Genomic DNA, 20,099 nt, shown 5'->3' on the forward strand with positions numbered 1-20,099 from the left:
GATATCTTGCGTTGCAGGAGGATAGTCAGTTTGTTTATGCGTTTGGCAGAGCTAGGGCTCATACTTTGCAGCTTGTTGCGCCGGAGTTAATTGCGGAAGAGGTGTTTTGGGCGCTTGGGTTAAGTAATCAGTGCAGAATGAAATACTGGAATGAGGAGTACCAGTTATCAGATGTTATCTCTACTATTCCAAGATCGTGTAGATGCAACTTTAGAGTAGAAGTACCTAGATAGTAAGCCTGGGATCCCGGAACCTGGAGGTAAGTAGAATGGTCAGATTGAAACTTGGGAAAGAACATTTCCCAGATGGGAGCACGAGCACTAGAGCTTGAATCAGTCCAATTGAAAAGCTTTGACTTAACAGGAATCAAATAAGCTGGAGTTCTTTAATGTTCTTCGAAACTGACGCCACCAGTTATTTGCGTCATTGATTCCTTTTACACTGCATTGACTTGGAAAGCGATCTGTCTATTTTGGAGGCTGCATATACCCACCTGGGCATGCAAAGTATAGGACCACCTTCCAGACTCCAATTCAAAGGATGTGACACAGTCCTCTTTGATGTCAAAATACACAGCTTCCTGTTCCTCGACTTCAAATGTCCAAGGTAAAACAGGTCATTGAGAAGAGGTTCAGAGTCCGTCGGTCCTTACATACCTCCAAATTTGCATGCCAAGCTTTATGTATAGGGAGGATATAATCAGCGTAGCCCAGATATGGTTGGGTAGAGTCTCATTCAAATAAAATCTGAATTTTCAATTGCTATTTTCGTGCTCGTGCCGTGAAATCTATTCAGGATCTTTTGAAGTATGCTCAGGGCAGCGACGGCGACAACGAGAACCTTGGAAGGAGTTTTTGAATGATGAACACTAGAAGACGGTACTTGTGATAGTTACAATTGAATATTTAATTGAATCGGTTTGCAAGAGTGAGGGTCTTCAAAAAATACAGGTACAGTACTTCCAGAAACCGGTGTCACCACTTACACTCTTTGACTCTTTCTCGAACCCTAATGGCAAGACACACTATTCCATACATAGAATAGCTGGAATCTAACAAAGTTCCAGGATACGAACTATACGAGTATGCAAAGAAGTTGTCTTATCGTACCATCCAGGTTCTTGTATACTAAAATGCATGTTTATTTGGTATCCCTTTGACCATCCTTTTGTTTAGATTATTGCTTGAAAATTATGTCTCTAGGTCCTAGGATAGGATTTTTATGATGGTCAGTAAGAAAACGGCGTATTGGCACGCTCTAGTCACCTGATAATGGAGCTGCAGGATGCCCCTCACTCAGCGGAGTGGCTGGCAACTCCAACGGGCGCAACTCTTATACATTTACGGCATTTTGTGTAACTTGCGGTCATGACGACGTCGACTATATTCCATGGCAGAAACGATGGATTTCAGATTGGTACCATTAACGGCCTGGTCAGGGCGGAAATCCACCAGGGTAAGTTTGATCTGTATCGACAAGGCTGGATATGAGCTAATAGATTTTCATCCATGAAGGACATACCGTTGAAGACATTGATCGGATTTGCCTCCAAAGACTACGCTGCCCAGACTCTCTAGCCGTGAAAACCCGCTTAAAGGAGGCCAAGGACAAATTACTCCGTAAAGGGTTCGAGTGGGTTCTCCGGGACCCGCAGTATCATAGTTGGCGAAATGGGAGCGATATAAGTCTGCTCTGGATTAAGGGCGGTGCTGGGAAAGGGAAAACAATGATGTCGATCGGTCTTATCGAAGTGCTCTCCCAAGAACAAGAGAAGTCTGTTGTGGTAACTTATTTCTTTTGCCAAAATGCCGACAGTGAGCTGAATACCTTGGAATCGGTCATTAAAGGCTTGATTAGTAGGTTGGTCAGCCAGCAAGGTGAACTAAAAGAGTCTTTACGACGTCGATGGGACCCTGAGAATGACCGTTTCAGTGAGGACATTAACTCATGGCGAGTTTTATGGGACATTTTTTGGGAGATGTTAGAGCAGTGTGAATGCTCAAGGGTATATATCATCGTGGATGCCCTTGATGAGTGTCAAGACAGTGGCATGGCCGACTTCTTGAAACTTGTCGTCCGAAACGGCCTTGATCAACCCACTAAAATCAAGTGGCTCCTGACAAGCCGACCATTAGATGCTGCAGAGCGCACATTACTAGCTGGGCATCAGCAGATGCAAGTTAGTCTAGAGCTTAACCCAGATCATATCTCTCAGTCTGTACAGACCTACATCTCGTACAAAGTTGATGAGCTCAACCTTCAAAACAGATACGGAGAGGCACTTGGGAGAAAATTGAAAACCGAGCTTTCTGCGAAAGCCGAGGGCACCTTTCTATGGGTGAGCCTGGCATGTAAAAGGCTTGAGAATATCTGTGCGGATCAAGTTTTGACCGCTCTTCAAGACTTGCCGCCTGGACTACATCCTTTTTACGACCGGATATTGACTGAGTTATGTGAAGGCCAGCTAAATGATGTCCATGATTATATGCGGCTCCTAAAAGCAATGATGCTGGTTTACCGGCCTCTAAAAATCGAAGAAATTCTTAGCGTGACCGGTCTATCTCGCGGAGATGATAGAATCAAGTTGTTAGTTAATCACTGTGCATCATTCATCAGAATACAGGGAAACAACATCGAATTCGTCCATCAATCCGCTCGAGATTACCTAGCAGGGGAGAGTGGATTGGCTATACTTGACTCACATAGTCACTATGAACATTATGATATTGTTCTTAGCTGTCTATCTCACTTATGTGAACATCTTCAAGTCAATCTTATAGACCTACCACGACCTGATTCGACTCCCAAGTTTACAAAATCACTAAAGAGTGAGAGTAAAAGCGTTCTGCTATCTTCCCTCGACTATTCGACAACATTTTGGGTACAACATCTCCAGAAAGTCCCACTAGAGGTCATAGCACAAAGCAGGCTTATTGAGGAAGGGCTAATTAGGTTATTCCTGCACACTAAACTTCTAGAATGGCTAGAATGTTTTAGCTTACTAGGCAGGTTACCTAAGGCCCTTGAATCAATCAGTGCCCTGCTAGATATTACTAACGGTCTATCAAAGAGGGACTCGTCAGCATTCGCCCTTATGCAAGACGCTACACGTTTTCTGCTACGACATTTCCATAATATAGCTCATTGGCCGTTACAGATCTATAGCTCTGCTCTTATCTTTAGTCCTGAAACAAGTATTACGAGGATAGGAAACCTGGACAAAATTCCAAAATATTTGAAATGGTTTCCCAGGATGGAGAGCACTTGGGATTCTCTTATACAGACACTCAAAGGCCACTCAGACAAGGTCAATACTGTGGCGTTTTCTCCAGATGGCAAGCAGATCGCATCAGGCTCTAGGGATAGCACCATCAAGCTTTGGGATAGCACAACAGGAGACCTTCAGAAGACACTCGAAGGCCACTCAAATGTGGTCAATACTGTGGCGTTTTCTCCAGATGGCAAGCAGATCGCATCAGGCTCTGATGATAGCACCATCAAGCTTTGGGATAGCACAACAGGAGACCTTCAGAAAACACTCGAAGGCCACTCAGACTGGGTCAATACTGTGGTGTTTTCTCCAGATGGCAAGCAGATCGCATCAGGCTCTAGGGATAGCACCATCAAGCTTTGGGATAGCACAACAGGAGACCTTCAGAAGACACTCGAAGGCCACTCAGACGGGGTCCAGACTATGGCGTTTTCTCCAGATGGCAAGCAGATCGCATCAGGATCTGAGGATAGCACCATCAAGCTTTGGGATAGCACAACAGGGGACCTTCAGAAGACACTCGAAGGCCACTCAGATGGGGTCCGGACTGTGGCGTTTTCTCCAGATGGCAAGCAGATCGCATCAGGCTCTAGGAATAGCACCATCAAGCTTTGGGATAGCACAACAGGAGACCTTCAGAAGACACTCGAAGGCCACTCAAGCTGGGTCAATACTGTGGCGTTTTCTCCAGATGGCATGCAGATCGCATCAGGCTCTTATGATAGCACCATCAAGCTTTGGGATAGCACAACAGGGGACCTTCAGAAGACACTCGAAGGCCACTCACACGGGGTCCTGACTGTGGCGTTTTCTCTAGATGGCAAGCAGATCGCATCAGGCTCTAGGGATAGCACCATCAAGCTTTGGGATAGCACATTAGGAGACCTTCAGAAGACACTCGAAGGCCACTCAGACGGGGTCCGGACTATGGCGTTTTCTCCAGATGGCAAGCAGATCGCATCAGGCTCTGATGATAGCACCATCAAGCTTTGGGATAGCACAACAGGAGACCTTCAGAAGACACTCGAAGGCCACTCAGATGGGGTCCGGACTGTGGCGTTTTCTCCAGATGGCAAGCAGATCGCATCAGGCTCTGATGATAGCACCATCAAGCTTTGGGATAGCACAACAGGAGACCTTCAGAAGACACTCGAAGGCCACTCATACGAGATCAATACTGTGGCGTTTTCTCCAGATGGCAAGCAGATCGCATCAGGCTCTAGGGATAGCACCATCAAGCTTTGGGATAACACAACAGGAGACCTTCAGAAGACACTCGAAGGCCACTCAGATGGGGTCCGGACTGTGGCGTTTTCTCCAGATGGCAAGCAGATCGCATCAGGCTCTAGGGATAGCACCATCAAGCTTTGGGATAGCACATTAGGAGACCTTCAGAAGACACTCGAAGGCCACTCAGACTGGGTCAATACTGTGGCGTTTTCTCCAGATGGCAAGCAGATCGCATCAGGCTCTAGGGATAACACCATCAAGCTTTGGGATATTGCAAAGTCTCACAAAACCTCAAAGTTTCTTGGCCGTCGCTTAGGTAGCCTTCTCAAACTCCGATCACAAAGAGAAATCGAAACATCGGAACCAGTGCATAACCTCAAATTCTCTGCAGATAACCTATACCTTATAACAGGTACTGAACAAATTAGGCTTAAAGATACTGCGACAGAAGAGTACGATAGGAGTCCACATTCTTTACAGACTTTCACTATGAAGGACCAGTGGATATTTTATGGAGTGATGCCATTTCTTCGGCTATCATCAGATATGCAGCTAGCATGCCACGATACGCAAGATGATCAAGTAGCTATTGGATTGAAAAATGGTCAAGTATTGAGGTTTAGATTCAACCGAAGTACTCTGCATTCTATGCTAGCGCCGGGTGCGGTTTAAAGTTTAGGTCTGGGAGTCTTTAATGAATACATATATACGTGCATATCATCCAAGGCCGAGTCAGTAGCCACCGTCAGGAACAAACCATATTTAATATGACGGAGTGGGATTGATATAGTTTTGATGTTTTTTCCCTGTACGATGCTTTCTAGTCCAAAGAATGTCCAAGGGAATGTTGTTAGACTGGCCGTTTGCAGGTGGGACACAAGAAGCGCGGCTTAAAGCAGAAGGCGACTAGTGCATTAGTCTGCCTTGGTCAAACTATGTAGCTCATAAATTTATATTTTTAAATCTGGGTTTTTTCCTTCTGCAGTTTTGATTTCCTTCAAGCCCTGCATAATACCCCTACTGCCCTTCTTATACATTACCGGCTTGATAAGAATCAAACAAATAACTTACGCCAAGTACGGTTATCGAATACATCAGTACGTATTAATACATGCTGTAGTAATATAAATATTATCCGCTACTCTTGATATGGATTTGCAGTCCTTAGCATTAGGGTTCGAGATAGAGTCATTGCAAGTGGTGACACCGGTTTCCGGAAGTACTGTATGAGAATATACCTAGGTATGCTTCCAAAATACCGATGCCCAGGTGTAGGGGTTGGTGCGCTGAGGATCAAGGGGCGACTTCAAAGCAGTACAAGGCTTAGCCAAGGCCTAAAGTTTGGGCTTCCAACTTCATCTACTGGGTAGATCTACTGGTACAGTTACATACAGTTACAAATACGAGGACAAATTGACTTGAGTCGATTGATTGTAGAATTTTAAACTACAGAGCAACTAGCTCCATCCATAAGCATTTTAAGAGAAAAAGTCATCACGGCATAATTTAATCATGCGCTCAACACTTATTTCTTGCCAGCCTTCTGGGCGGCCTTGGTGACCTTACCGGCACCACCAACGGACTTCTCAACGGACTTGATGACACCGACGGCAACGGTCTGACGCATGTCACGGACGGCGAAACGACCAAGGGGAGGGTAGTCGGTGAAAGCCTCAACACACATGGGCTTGGAGGGAACCATCTTGACGATGGCGGCGTCACCAGACTTGATGAACTTGGGGTTGTCCTCAACGGACTTACCGGTACGGCGGTCGATCTTCTCGAGGAGCTCAGAGAACTTGCAAGCAATGTGGGCAGTGTGGCAATCGAGGACCGGGGCGTAACCGGCACCAACCTGACCGGGGTGGTTCAGGACGATGACCTGGGCGTTGAAAGAAGCGGCACCCTGGGGAGGGTCGTTCTTGGAGTCACCGGCAACGTTACCACGGCGAACCTCCTTGACGGAGACGTTCTTGACGTTGAAACCGACGTTGTCACCGGGCTGGCCGGACTGGAGCTGCTGGTGGTGCATCTCGACGGACTTGACTTCAGTGGTCACGTTGGCGGGAGCAAAGGTGACGACCATGCCGGGGCTAATGATACCAGTCTCGACACGGCCGACGGGAACTGTGCCAATACCGGAGATCTTGTACACATCCTGGAGGGGCAGACGGAGGGGCTTGCCGGAGGGACGAACGGGGGTCTCGATGGCGTCGATGGCCTCAAGGAGGGTCTTACCGGTGGACTTGCCAGCCTTGGTCTCCTTCTCCCAACCCTTGTACCAGGGGCAGTTGGGGGAAACCTCAAGCATGTTGTCACCGTTGAAACCGGAGATGGGCACGAAGGGGACAGACTTGGGGTTGTAGCCAACCTTCTTGATGAAGTTGGAAGTCTCCTTGACAATCTCGTTGTAACGGTCCTCGGACCACTTGCAGGTGTCCATCTTGTTGAGGGCAACGATGAGCTGGCGGACACCGAGGGTGAAGGCAAGCAAAGCGTGCTCACGGGTCTGGCCATCCTTGGAGATACCAGCCTCGAACTCACCGGTACCGGAGGCAATGATGAGGATAGCGCAATCGGCCTGGGAGGTACCAGTGATCATGTTCTTGATGAAATCACGGTGACCGGGGGCGTCTGCATGAAGAGTTAGTAGGGGATAGAGTGAATAATGGAAGCCGAAGGGTATATCTTACCAATGACGGTGACCTCATACTTGGCGGTCTGGAACTTCCAGAGAGCGATATCGATGGTGATACCACGCTCACGCTCAGCCTTGAGTTTGTCGAGAACCCAGGCGTACTTGAAGGAACCCTTACCGAGCTCGGCGGCTTCCTGTGATGGAGGTATCAGTGGATATTCAGGCGAGAGGAAGAGGAGTTCATCATACCTTCTCGAACTTCTCGATAGTACGCTGGTCAATACCACCGCACTTGTAGATCAAGTGACCGGTAGTGGTCGACTTGCCGGAATCGACGTGGCCGATAACGACGATGTTGATGTGAGCACGATCTTCCTTACTGGGGAGGGGTTAGAAAAATGGAATGTGAAAATTTTTCAAGCTGAGTAGAACATACCCCATGGTGACGGTTGTCTTGTAGTTCTTTGAAAGCGACTAGAAGATAAGATGCGCAGATTCTACAGCGTGTGTAGAGGTACTGATGAAGGTTAGAAGAGAGAAGGAAGAAGGAAGGAGAGGAAAAGTGAGGGATGGGAAGTTATACTTACTGTCGCAGACGAGGGGAAGGAAAGGAAAAAATTGTGGGAAGAGGAGGGGGAAGAACTTATATGGAGGGGCAGAAGCGAGTGGCGGGTTCAAGCCCTCCTAAATCACGTGCTTTAATTGGTTGAGTCATTAAAGGATCCACTATCATTATGGATCCACTGCAGAGTCTTCAGAAAGTACTGAATACTTACCCCTCCCTTATTTAAACCATACTAATAACATGTATCTTCTACCTATAGCTAAACGGTAGTTTCCTTGGTTGCAGTGGATCTCGGCTGAATTTTTTTTTTCTCGCTCCTTCCCAGCCCACTATTTACTTTACGTTTCCTCGATGGACTGGGCACCAACACATTAACCCATTTCTTGTTGGGCCATTGTACACAGTATAAGGAATTTTGGATCTTCTAATTTTTTTTAAAAAAAAAAAAATTTAATCTTCCTTTCCAATTTTGTTTTTCAATCCATTCACTCTTACTTGACTTGTACTCGTAGTTTAACTGTTGTTATCGTACTATGTGTAAGTCCGCGGGGCAATCGAGGTCGTCACCGCCAATCTGGGTCCATAAAGGAAAACTTTGCCACAGTATAATCTGAAACATCCGGAGTCTATGATAGGCATAGTCCACTATCATTTCATGTCCTACTGAACTTTTGAACTTTCAACCTAGACCCGTGGTTCATTTGTTATCTAGTGACCCCAATTTTTTTTTCTCTTTTTTATATCGTGGTCTGACGTACTTTGTAGATCAAATTTGGGTATATTTAATACACTTGCGCTGTTCAAGTCCTCCATCTAAACACATGCATCCATACTATCTACGGATCCATATTTTTTGGATGTTTCATCCGTATACTCCGTAATCCGTAATACCAAACATTTTAAGAGGGAAAGTGATTAAGATATTATCCCTAGTTCTCACGCCAGGTTTTTGCACATGAAGTGCACTGCAAGACTGTTAGACATGTCGGGTATGTAAGGAGGCCGGGATAATCGTACTCGTAAAAATGTCGTCATTGGCTCGTCTGCACTGCGTATCTGCAGTTGATAGAAGTATGCACGCTCTCCGTTGCAGTTTTCGGCGGGGCATTGAGCTAGCGGAAGGTCATTATCATGTCAAGTCGTAGTGGAAGCAACTCCTCATCATGTGCGGTAATTGTATCGCCATCCTTCGCGAGGAATAGGGCTTCTCTTACTGGCTACACTGTCGGCGTTCTTCCATTCGTCGGCGCCTCCGAAGACAGCTTCGACTTCTTTTTGTTTCATCAGGGTCTTGTCGTAGTATTTCCTGTCAATGATTTGTTCATAAGGACAAGTTCGGCACTCGAAACGGTTGAGACCGGAGTCCGCACGGGAAACAGTAAGTGCATTTGCGCAGTTTGGGCAAACTATTGGAGAGAAAAGTTAGCTTGGTCCTCACTCATTGATCACGGAAATTAGCAAGCGAATCGATCAACGAACAAACGAGCGGCATCTTGGCAGATCCGGTGGTCTCGTCGTGAGACTCAAAAGGCTAGGGTCTGAAAGGTGAGGAATCTGAGATTGAGGCTGAATGTCTTCGATACCTGCAAATAAAGCAGAGTTGAAAGAAGGCAGCGCAATAGCTTAACCAGACCGATACCGACAGAATAAATTAACCGCGCGCGTAATTTAGAAGTGACGTGAGGCCCAGATCACATGATCGTTTAGGACGGTCCCTGTTGAAGGCAACGCGGGACCTGGGAAACACTGTCCGACTAGGCTTTTCTACTTGTACATACCGATTGCGCACAGCTTGATCCAAATCTGCCTTCCCTAAGATTCTCAATCCTATACCAATAAACTATCTGGACCGCCGGCGTTTTAGAAATACCTGCTGCGTCACACCGCGCAACAGGAATACTGTTCCGCACCGACAAACTACACTTGATTCAATCCTACTGATCACCATGGCTGACGAGGTGGGTCTATAACCCCCAGAACTAAAAATAGCCGCTAATATCCTTCTCAGGGTGCCTCCCCCCGGGAGCTGGTCGTGGAAGCCTGCCGCCGAGATCAGCCACAGCTGATCGAGCAAGTTCTTAATGATATGGAGAGCAAGACCAACGAGGAGGTAGCTCAATTTTTTAATGAGGTTACGGACGCAATGGGGAACCATGCTTTACACATCTGCGCCACGTACGGTAGCTGTATGTTGGATCTCCCCGCCCAATTACCCCTCTCCTTTTAGTACCCCGACTAACCTATTTGATGTACCCGCAGATGACACTATGGACTCCCTTTTTGACATCCAGTTCTTTGAATGTGACCCTTTGACCCGTCTTGACAAGGACACGCCACTACACGTTGCCGTACGCTACGCCAATGATAAAGATGCCGAGTTGGGCCATGAAATGGTCAAGATGATGTGCGAGGCTGGCTGTGACCCCCGAGTGCGGAACAAGCATAACCAAAAACCTGCCGACTTGGTCTTTAACAACGCGGCTATTAAGCAGACTCTCCAGCAGAATGAGTACATCTTGACTGAGGGTATGCAAACTCAGAACAATGACTCTGAGCATGATAGTGCCAGTGATAGCGAGTAGACTGGTGTCTATTGTCTATTTACTGTTCCATTCAAGTTTCTCTTGAGGGCGTCGGGGGCTGCGAGAGACGTGTCTTTGAGCGTCGGCTTTTCTTTTGGTTTTTCCCATCCATATTACTACTCCGTAAGTTTAGACTTGTGTATGGCTTTGCCATGTGCTATAACAAATACATGATCATGTTCTGTATAAGACGTTCTTCAATCAATATAGATACAGTACTGGTTGGTACGTAGTCTGGGCTGATTCCAGGTGTGCATCGTTTGCCGATATTCATAAGATAGGTACCGAATTCGTTCTCCCCGAGGTTATAGACCCACTGGTAAACAGCAGGAATCTCGAGTAAGAACATTATAGCCGCTTTACACTGAGATAAGACAACAGTTTAAGCGTTTCACCCACTAGCCAGGTTCGGAGTGTTCAAAGCGAACCTCCAGTTGTCTAGGTGAAAGGTTATAGTTTCGCTTAGCCTAACTTAATCATCAGGTTTTTGCAGATGAGTCTCATTACGACCATGTCAAGCATATTGCAGCTAAAACGAGATAGAAGTGATCTTACTCCTGAAATAATAACAAGGGTCCAAGGTTGAAATTGGCTCGTCGGTGCCGCGAATCTGCAGCTGGTAGAAATATGCCCATAGTGGCGGACTCGCACCTCGGAAACTTCTCTCCCATTCTTGTACATGGAGCAAGAGGGATTTGAATGTAGTTGTCCGCTTGTATCAACCTACATATGCAAGTATTCCTCAATCGCTGATGTTACAACGGTATCTAGGTATTTGTAGTAGACCTTAGGAGCATGCTAGTTCATTCCAAGGATATATGAGGATGTAGATTCATTTGAGCGGTCGTGCACATGTCATGATTCACCTGGCCATCTAGGCAGTTGACAATCGAATCTCCCGGTGAATATCGAGTTCCAATGGTATCATATGGAGAGAAGTATATATTTTTGAAACCTGCTTACTATGAAGTGACTTAAAATGAGTACTTGAGTCATACTAGGTGGTAGGTAGTATTCAATTCTGTAATATCCAGAAGAGTGAATCAAACCTTGAAGAATTACCTATGCAGAGATCAATTTCAGTGATGAGAAATTAGAAATCGTGAAGATACACAGTCGTCGTGGTGTCTGTACTTCCCCACAGTTCAATATCCGGTATCGGCGAAATATTGACCAATCAAACCCAAGATAAATAACGATCATCCCGACATCAAAAAAAAAGCTCTGCGGACCTCAAATCTGACTCCTACCCCAGTTCCACCTTTCACAATTAAATATGGTGAGCCAATTGATTTGGCAACGGGCCGCTGCCTCGCGCAGAGTAAGTTCTGGTCTAAATTACCGTGACCCACTGGAAACTGACCTCGCCAGCTGGTCGGACGTTTGTCCCCACAACGACGTAGCCTGGCTACCGAAGCAGCCTCGTCCCGCATGCCGCCCTATCCTAAGATCCTCCGCAATCTTGAGCAAGTCCGCAAGGTTCTTGGCTCTGATCGTGCTCTGACCCTGGCCGAGAAGATTCTCTACTCCCATCTGGCTAATGCTGAGGAGTCTCTTCTTTCCGGTACCAACAATGGCCGCGACATTCGAGGCAATGCCAACTTGAAGCTGAAGCCTGATCGTGTGGCTATGCAGGATGCTTCAGCTCAAATGGCTCTTCTTCAGTTCATGTCTTGCGGTCTACCTTCCACTGCCGTGCCTGCTAGCATTCACTGTGACCACATGATTGTTGGTGAGCGTGGTGCCGACACCGACCTTCCGGCTTCGATCGAGGGAAACCGCGAGGTGTTTGACTTCTTGGAGAGTGCTGCTAAGCGTTATGGTATTGAGTTCTGGCCTCCGGGCGCTGGTATCATTCACCAGAGCGTGTTGGAGAACTACGCCGCTCCTGGTTTGATGATGCTAGGTACCGATAGTCACACCCCTAACGGTGGTGGTTTGGGTGCCATTGCTATTGGTGTTGGTGGTGCCGATGCCGTTGATGCCCTCGTTGATGCCCCATGGGAGCTGAAGGCCCCGAAAATCCTTGGTGTCCGTCTTGAGGGCAAACTGAGTGGCTGGGCCTCGCCCAAGGACATCATTATGTACTTGGCAGGCAAGCTGACTGTTCGTGGTGGTACCGGCTTCGTTGTTGAGTATCACGGCCCTGGTGTGGAGACCCTTAGCGCTACTGGTATGGCTACATGCTGTAACATGGGTGCTGAGGTGGGTGCTACCACTTCTCTCTTCCCCTTCTCCCCAAGCATGGTGCCGTACCTAGAGGCCACCCACCGTGGCCACGTCGCGAAGGCTGCCGCAGAGATTGCTGGTTCTGGTCCCCAGAACTTACTCCGGGCTGACCCTAAGGCTGAATATGATCAGTTGATTACTATCAACTTGTCCGAGTTGGAGCCGCACATCAACGGTCCTTTCACCCCGGATCTGTCGGTCCCTCTGTCCAAGTTTGCTGATACCGTCCGTGAGAAGAAGTGGCCCGAGACCTTCGGTGCTGGTCTCATTGGTAGCTGCACGAACTCCTCGTACGAGGATATGACTCGCGCCGAGGACCTGGTCAAGCAGGCATCTGCTGCCGGTCTTAAGCCCAAGGCGGACTTCTTCATCACACCTGGCAGTGAACAGATTCGTGCCACCCTCGAGCGTGATCAGACTTTGTCCACCTTCTCAGGCGCTGGTGGAATCGTATTGGCTAACGCCTGCGGTCCCTGCATTGGTCAATGGAATCGTACCGACGAGGTTCCCAAGGGCGAGAACAACGCCATCTTCACCTCGTACAACCGTAACTTCCCCGGCCGCAACGACGGCAACCGTCAGACCATGAACTTCCTGGCCTCTCCCGAGCTCGTCACTGCTCTCGCATACTCCGGTAGCACCACCTTTAACCCAATGACCGACTCCCTGACCACCCCAAGTGGTGAGGCCTTCAAGTTCCAACCTCCCAAGGGCTCGCACTTGCCCAGCGCCGGTTTCGAAGCTGGTAACCCCGACTTCCAGCCCACTGCCGCAATCCCCAACGCCAGCTGCGAGGTTGTTGTATCGCCCACCTCGGACCGTCTCGCTCTCCTGGAACCTTTCGCTCCCTTCCCTCAGTCCGACCTCTCCGGTCTGCAGGTCCTCTACAAGGTCAAGGGCCAGTGCACCACAGACACCATCTCAGCCGCAGGACCCTGGCTCAAGTACAAGGGCCACCTGCCCAACATTTCTGCCAACACCCTCATCGGAGCCGTGAACGCCGCCACCGGCGAGACAAACGTTGCCTACGACGAAAACGGCGCGAAGCACTCCATCCCTGAGCTTGCTGAGCAGTGGAAGGACCGCGGCCTCGAGTGGCTCGTCGTCGCAGAAGACAACTACGGCGAGGGCTCAGCCCGTGAACACGCCGCTCTCCAGCCCCGCTACCTAGGCGGCCGCGTCATCGTCTCCAAGAGCTTTGCCCGTATCCACGAGACAAACCTCAAGAAGCAGGGTGTCGTCCCTCTCACCTTCGCCAACCGCGAAGACTACGACCGCATCGACGCCTGTGACGTCGTCGACACAGTCGGTCTCTACGACGTCCTGAAAGCTGGTGGCGAGGGCAAGCAGATCCAGCTGCGCGTTACTAAGCGCAAGACTGGCGAGTCTTTCCTCGTCCCTGTCCAGCACACCCTTAGCAAGGACCAGTGCGCCTTCATTCTGGCTGGTAGTGCCTTGAACTTGCTGGCTAAGAAGGCCAATTCCTCTCAATAGATGATGTATATGGGTTGAAAAAATAAAGGCCCTAGACAAAAGTCTGTTCCTTCAGGAGTTGTTGATTCGTGGTGGATATTATGCATCTTATAAAACTGTTACTGCTATTTATCTTTGTTTTTGTTGCGGGTTAGATGATATCCAATGAGATCTGTATTATATTTTCAATCCTGTCTTGATATTTACCATCCATGGATATGGAAATAGTTGGAACAGAGGTAACCTCGGAGATCTCTGGACATCGATCTCTAGGGCTCTAGGGGTTTGTTGTATATGTGATAGGGCAAGCCTCTTAAGCTCATTTCTGTAGTGTTGGCATGTCTTCGATCATTGTGTCGTGCCAGTTGATATTGAGATGGGTCGGGTGTCGATTTTCATCAGGGCGAGATTCACGTTTCATCTTCCTGGTTCGTATCTTTCTCTCAGGCCCGTGTACCTGCTGGCTATAGCTCCTGGGAAACCCTAGTTTCTTATCTATTAGAGGCGACCTCGGGATGTATTCATGTTATTTCTTAACCACGTACTGACTTCACTGATCAACTACATGATTTGTTCTAGAGATGATATTGTAAGGAAACAGTAGATTGCTTAGGAGCCTAGGTTCCATTCATTTGGATAGCAGTACCCGGATGGGCCTGGGAATTGCTGAATGGATACATGAGCCAGCGCTGTTTCAACACCGCAGCAGGAATATTGCAACGTGATGTAGTTGGAGTTGAAATAATTTGATTACACTAAGAAATACATTCGACAGCTCTCATGTCATGAAAGATGAAAGTTCGGACAAAAACATTAAGTAGAGCTCAACTCAGAAAGCATAGAATCACAGATTGGCAAGAGAAATTCATCGATAGTCAATGTTTTATAAACATAGGACCAGAACCACCAATTCAAAAGGAAAAAGGCAAGCACATTTAATAATAAATTGATACGTTTATGACTGGCTGTCGTCATCGGCTACTGCGGCTCGCAGTTCCCAGACAAGGTCGTAACACTCAGCGAGTAGAGCGTTGATACTTCCTTGTCCCTCGGGAATGTCGCTGCCGACGTAGAACTTTCCATCAACGCGCATGTTGTCAATCGAGTTCAGTTTCATGCTGTATGGATAGAGCTCGCGTGGGGTAGACACACCGCCAGATTCCTTGACCTCAATTAGACATCGGCGAGTTGTCTGAAGTTGGTTATAGACTGGAAGCAATGCTTCGGAAACGGGCTCAGATGAAATCAACAATGCATAGATGTAGGCATAACTGCGGCGGATGAGGTACAGCAATGTCTGTAGAAAGAATCAGTTAACGCTTTATCATTCAAACCATAAATAGTAAACTCACTCGCTGAGCATGGAGATCTGCGGGCTGACCCTCGGCATCAACAAAGTTACCATTGACCCGTGCCTCGTCGATTCGGTCGAGTTTGCGCTGGTATCCGAATAGATCTGTCTCTCGCAGTGACCATGCCTGTGTCACCGACAGCCGATCGAGTTGATTGCGGATGTCAAAAAGACGTTCATATTGCTCCTTGAACCGCTCATCGATTATTCCCTTTCGCTCCAGGACAGATTCAGTCCAGCGCCAGCAACGCGGGAGCAGGTTCTTGACCTCGTCTTGTCCAGGCACAATATTGCCTTCGGCATCCACAAAGTCACCATCTTTCATGTGCTTCTCGATCTTCTTTAATTGTTCGCGGAGGTTGTTAACTTCGGTAGCGGAGAACTAAGTCTATGATTAATACTGATAAAGGATCTTTAGTACTTCAGTATTTCGTGGGCCTACCTTGGTGCGAGTATTCGCAGCAGATGTGGAGCGCAAAATAGAGATAAGAGTCTCGTGCGTGTGGACTAATTGTGGGCTGACCGAAGCTAATCCTTCCTGCAGGCCGGCCAGAGAAACCTGACAGTGTTCCAACCGGCGTTCAAGAAGTGTAAGAATGGCTGGAGAGTAGGTATTGCGACCCCGTTCGAGAGTTTCGCGCATGGACTCGAGTGTCTTTGTAATGGATTTCAAATCTTTGGAGCTGTAGAACCCGGCTTCCTTGAGGTGGTCGAGGAGACGCTAAAAAAAAGTTAGAAAAGACAATATGCGCAGCTTGATAAATGTATTGGATCTACCTGGATGGTGGTTGCTAACGAGTAACTATACAAAGAAGTTAGTCAAGATGAAGATGAAATGGTTGAGTAGTAGATGGTGCACTCACACAGCTGGTGCTTCATTATTCTTACCCACTGTCAAGAACAGCAGAGAAATCAACTGGAAACAGTCATCCAGAGCATAGTCCACTAGTAAGGTTGTTATCAGCAATACTCGCAACGACCAGGTATGGCATGATACTCACAACTATTGTGGATCAAATGGCGCTCTTGACCTTTTCGAGCCGCATTAAGCTTCTCCACTTCATTGACAACCTGCTCATAGATTGGGATAACATCGCGAGATTTGATGTAAGACGATTTGTCTTGCTTCAGAAGCAGAAGAGCATCGCGAAGTTCGAGTAGGCGCTCGACAATGGGCTGCTCCTGGGGATCCAACGGGACCGGTAGAGCGGGGGATTCCATGAAAAGAGCGTGTGTATGATTGTATATTTTGAGATCGGTTGAAATGGACTGAGAATTTGTGGATGGTAGGTGGAGGAAATACGCAGAAATCAGTAAATTGGAGAACAATCGAACCGGTGATATCACCGCCCGTGGGGTTGGATTCTGCCCAAGAACACCGCCCTACACCCACATCCGTCGTAGTATAAACTTGTAATATTCATGAGCTCTAAATGAGACTATTCCCTACACCTTGACATGATACTCGTTCATAGATGGTGACGGTGATTTAGATTTGGAATATCAATAAGACATCTGGATGACCGATAATCCCTCAGCACAGATACCAGCGCTCAAGTGCTGTATCTAGGTAGGTGATTGGAAGGCTCATTTTCATCCATGCGTATCTATCAAGGATATATTCGCTCTTTCATAGATGATATATGCGCCTCACAAGTTCGAACATATTTGAACCTCCAATTACCTGGCTTTGGATGGTGCTGCGGAGAAAGCATGGGCCTGATTCCAGTTCTTAAATCGATTAATCTCAACATCCCATCCTTACAAGGCACATCTTATCACTATTACGATTATATAACAAAATCACTACGAAATTACTCGGCAAAAGAGCTTCATATCACATTTTATTAATCCCTAAGCATCACATAGCCCAACCTTACCACCACTACGTGTTCATCCTATAAGCGCGCTTTTACTTTCACTTTACTCAACCCTCACTTCACTCTGAGCGATCTCGAGGGCGAAATCGTTTTCTTTTGTTCCGGGCATATGTTACGGTCAGGCGACACAGGCTATATGCATCATCTTCCATCACTCAACCTCTCAGCCCAACAAGCACCTTCCTAAAAAAGTCGAGATGGGCACAATGCCTGCCATGTCTACGTTTATGTTTAACCCGGAGCCACTTGTCCTGGACGATGCCCTTAATGCCGTGGGAAATATAAAGGGGCTGTCCATTCTGGCAAAGATGGAGGCAGATCAGCAACGCCTCCAGGCAGTCTCAATCTCGCTTCGTTCCAGCGTGTATTCCCAATGGACGAATCAAAGAACGTGCCCAAGCACGAAAAGCTCGTGCGTAATGCAATTGCACACGGCGGGGCCATATGGAGCTCTCCCATTCTTTAACCCATTGACGCTCAACCGTTGGGTGAAATGACCTATCCGTTACACTAATTGGGTACTGAGGCTGAATCATGGTGCCAATTATCCAAGTCTGAGCAAGGACTAGAAATAGTTTTTGAATTATGAAGACTTGGCGAAAACATGAGCATCCACTAGGGCTAGATCTTCAACTGCTCCTTGGAAAGGACATCAACCCAACCAACCTCGACGATTACGCCAACGCCTTCCAAGAGCACCACGGGGTTTCCGTAATGATCGCCAAAAATCGTCTTGATCATAACAAGCTCACGAAAGCTGCTGAGGATGCTCTGAACTTAAGAGCGAATATAGTCGGCCCCATGGACCGCTACAACCACGTCTCGCCTCACGAAATATACCAGGCAACTTCTATCCTAGACCAGTGGATCAAGCAATGGCTAGAAAGCGATAAGGAACTAAGTGATAACGAGAAGAAGCGAGTGGAAAAAAAATACTTGCATACAATTAAGCTGGTCCTAGTTCTATTTATTAATTATACCAGCAAAGACGGAGCACTAGCTAAAAATATCAGCGTAGTCAAATCAATATCTTTCCCTTCTTTATTCGTAACTTCTCTCACTCTTTTAGTGACATGAATCCGTAACTAGCTATCTATTCGTGTTTATAAAAATTAATCTTCAACATTGAAATATGAAAACATAATATTAAATCTGGAGCCAGATCACTACACAAGCTCTAGAAGCATAGCTGTCGACAGACTACGTCTGAAGGACAGTACCGTGCGTTCCACAAGTCCAGCCTGAAGGGAGTTTTACTCGACCAAGTCAGTATGAATACGTAGTGGAATAGGTGCATAGAAGTCTCAGGCTTAGTAGGCGGCGATGATGTGAAGTGCTGATTGCATTTCTTCCGAGGCTCCTATAGCAACACGTTATTTGGACTGGTATCTTGATTATAAAATAGTAGTCATTCTCCAGATTAATCATTCATTAATCCTCCTGTTGACTGTTATTATGGTCGAACTACAATGTTGAAGGGTTTCGAACATTTTAAGCCCGTACTACGACCTCAAAAAGAGAGTCAGTAACCTGGAATTTAGACAGAAGGTAAAGAAAGACTATGTTTAGAGCTTATAAATATCCGAAATTAATTAAATCATCAAGCCCCGAGATGTAGGTGGAAAGGCGAATATAATACCAGGGATCTCTGACGTTTTTGATGGGGTAGATTTTGTTAAATATTGATATACATTGTCCGCTTACATTATTGGTTAAATTGGCATTTAAAGTGGGCCTAATGTGATAAGCCCTAAGCGAGCGTTTTCCACAAATCGACCGCTTGATACTCTTCGGTCCGCTTCCTCTCTCTCATCATCCATCTTCAACCCAGGTCAACACCCCGTCGACAAGATGTCTACCGCCCAGCTTGCTGTCTCCTACGCTGCTCTCATCCTTGCCGATGAGGGTATTGAGATCACCGTAAGTATCTCCACGCTGTCTGAGGCATCACAAAAGAGGAATTCAAGATTGAAGATTCGCGAAATCCCATGGAAACTTGCAGTCGCAATGCAAGGAGAATGACTTCATGAAATACCGGATCCCGCAACTTTGGTTCGAATTTGTTAAGCACTCGAGCTGACATTTCTCTGCACAGGCCGACAAGCTCCAGACCATCCTGTCTGCTTCCAAGATCGAGGAGGTCGAGCCCATCTGGGCCACCATCTACGCCAAGGTAAATACTCCAACCCGCCCAGTCGAATTTTGCAGGCCGCTCTGCCCGCGAACATGAACCATTATTTCGATATACAACATTCTTCCGAGTCCTGTGACTTACACATATTTTCAACAGGCTCTTGAGGGCAAGGACATCAAGGACCTCCTGACCAACGTTGGTTCCGGTGGTCCCGCCGCTGCCTCCTCCGGTGCCGCTGCCGGTGGCGCTGCCGCCCCCGCCGAGGCCGTCGCTGAGGAGAAGGAGGAGGGTAAGTTTTACAAGATCGAATCCGTACGTCAGAATGGTACTAACTCCCTAACAGAGAAGGAGGAGTCCGACGACGACATGGGATTCGGACTATTCGACTAAGCGTTTTCGCATCGAATATAAAGTCGTTTCCTTTTAGTTTTTTCACTCGCCTTTTATCCCAATGCCGCTTTCCGGTTCCCTCGACGATTCTCTCTTGTACTCGATACTCCACGACCCCTACTATGAAGGTTTAAATCACGGGGGAGAAAAAAAGAAAATAGCAAAAGATCAAACGTTTTCATTCAATGGAGCTGGGAGTTCGGTTCACACCCCGCGGTGGAGTTGAATCGATTGGATGCCGATGTGATTCTAAAACTACTGTTGCTTCCAAGATAATTTGGGGAATTGACGAATAACGTTTGGCATGAATTTTCTTATTATCGATCCGTGGCTTTTCCGGGTTGAGGTAGATGTGT

The 20,099-nt window shown here is 47.3% G+C and overlaps 7 protein-coding genes across 7 annotated transcripts; 4 read left to right on the plus strand and 3 right to left on the minus strand.

The window, feature by feature from the left end:
• Nucleotides 1-1,367: 1,367 nt before the first annotated feature.
• N7495_001691 (G-protein beta WD- 40 repeats containing protein) lies at nucleotides 1,368-5,173 on the plus strand (the record flags this gene model as incomplete). The annotated part of the gene is made up of 2 exons (XM_057204361.1): nucleotides 1,368-1,455; nucleotides 1,578-5,173. The coding sequence occupies 2 exons, from the start codon at nucleotides 1,368-1,370 to the stop codon at nucleotides 5,171-5,173; spliced, it is 3,684 nt and encodes a 1,227-aa protein (XP_057068434.1).
• An 853-nt stretch (nucleotides 5,174-6,026) lies between these two features.
• N7495_001692 (translation elongation factor EF-1 alpha) lies at nucleotides 6,027-7,580 on the minus strand (the record flags this gene model as incomplete). Its single annotated transcript, XM_057204362.1, has 4 exons — nucleotides 6,027-7,135; nucleotides 7,195-7,333; nucleotides 7,389-7,518; nucleotides 7,576-7,580. The coding sequence occupies 4 exons, from the start codon at nucleotides 7,578-7,580 to the stop codon at nucleotides 6,027-6,029; spliced, it is 1,383 nt and encodes a 460-aa protein (XP_057068435.1).
• A 1,285-nt stretch (nucleotides 7,581-8,865) lies between these two features.
• Nucleotides 8,866-9,196, minus strand: N7495_001693 (DNA-directed RNA polymerase III core subunit RPC11; the record flags this gene model as incomplete). Its single annotated transcript, XM_057204363.1, has 2 exons — nucleotides 8,866-9,110; nucleotides 9,184-9,196. 2 exons carry the CDS (start codon nucleotides 9,194-9,196, stop codon nucleotides 8,866-8,868), a joined length of 258 nt encoding a protein of 85 aa, XP_057068436.1.
• Nucleotides 9,197-9,650: 454 nt separating this feature from the next.
• Nucleotides 9,651-10,286, plus strand: N7495_001694 (ankyrin repeat-containing protein ANK1; the record flags this gene model as incomplete). Its single annotated transcript, XM_057204364.1, has 3 exons — nucleotides 9,651-9,662; nucleotides 9,713-9,890; nucleotides 9,964-10,286. The coding sequence occupies 3 exons, from the start codon at nucleotides 9,651-9,653 to the stop codon at nucleotides 10,284-10,286; spliced, it is 513 nt and encodes a 170-aa protein (XP_057068437.1).
• Nucleotides 10,287-11,562: 1,276 nt separating this feature from the next.
• On the plus strand, nucleotides 11,563-14,009 carry N7495_001695 (aconitate hydratase ACO2; the record flags this gene model as incomplete). Its single annotated transcript, XM_057204365.1, has 2 exons — nucleotides 11,563-11,607; nucleotides 11,658-14,009. 2 exons carry the CDS (start codon nucleotides 11,563-11,565, stop codon nucleotides 14,007-14,009), a joined length of 2,397 nt encoding a protein of 798 aa, XP_057068438.1.
• Nucleotides 14,010-14,943: 934 nt separating this feature from the next.
• N7495_001696 (uncharacterized protein) lies at nucleotides 14,944-16,560 on the minus strand (the record flags this gene model as incomplete). The annotated part of the gene is made up of 6 exons (XM_057204366.1): nucleotides 14,944-15,285; nucleotides 15,341-15,721; nucleotides 15,782-16,060; nucleotides 16,117-16,141; nucleotides 16,203-16,284; nucleotides 16,341-16,560. The coding sequence occupies 6 exons, from the start codon at nucleotides 16,558-16,560 to the stop codon at nucleotides 14,944-14,946; spliced, it is 1,329 nt and encodes a 442-aa protein (XP_057068439.1).
• Nucleotides 16,561-19,070: 2,510 nt separating this feature from the next.
• On the plus strand, nucleotides 19,071-19,743 carry rpp1 (ribosomal protein P1; the record flags this gene model as incomplete). Its single annotated transcript, XM_057204367.1, has 4 exons — nucleotides 19,071-19,139; nucleotides 19,315-19,392; nucleotides 19,510-19,642; nucleotides 19,697-19,743. 4 exons carry the CDS (start codon nucleotides 19,071-19,073, stop codon nucleotides 19,741-19,743), a joined length of 327 nt encoding a protein of 108 aa, XP_057068440.1.
• Between the last annotated feature and the right edge of the window lie 356 nt (nucleotides 19,744-20,099).

The sequence above is a fragment of the Penicillium taxi genome, assembly GCF_028828555.1.
Source record: "Penicillium taxi strain IBT 34144 chromosome Unknown utg000001l_segment0_segment0, whole genome shotgun sequence".
Classification (NCBI taxonomy): Eukaryota; Fungi; Ascomycota; class Eurotiomycetes; order Eurotiales; family Aspergillaceae; genus Penicillium; species Penicillium taxi.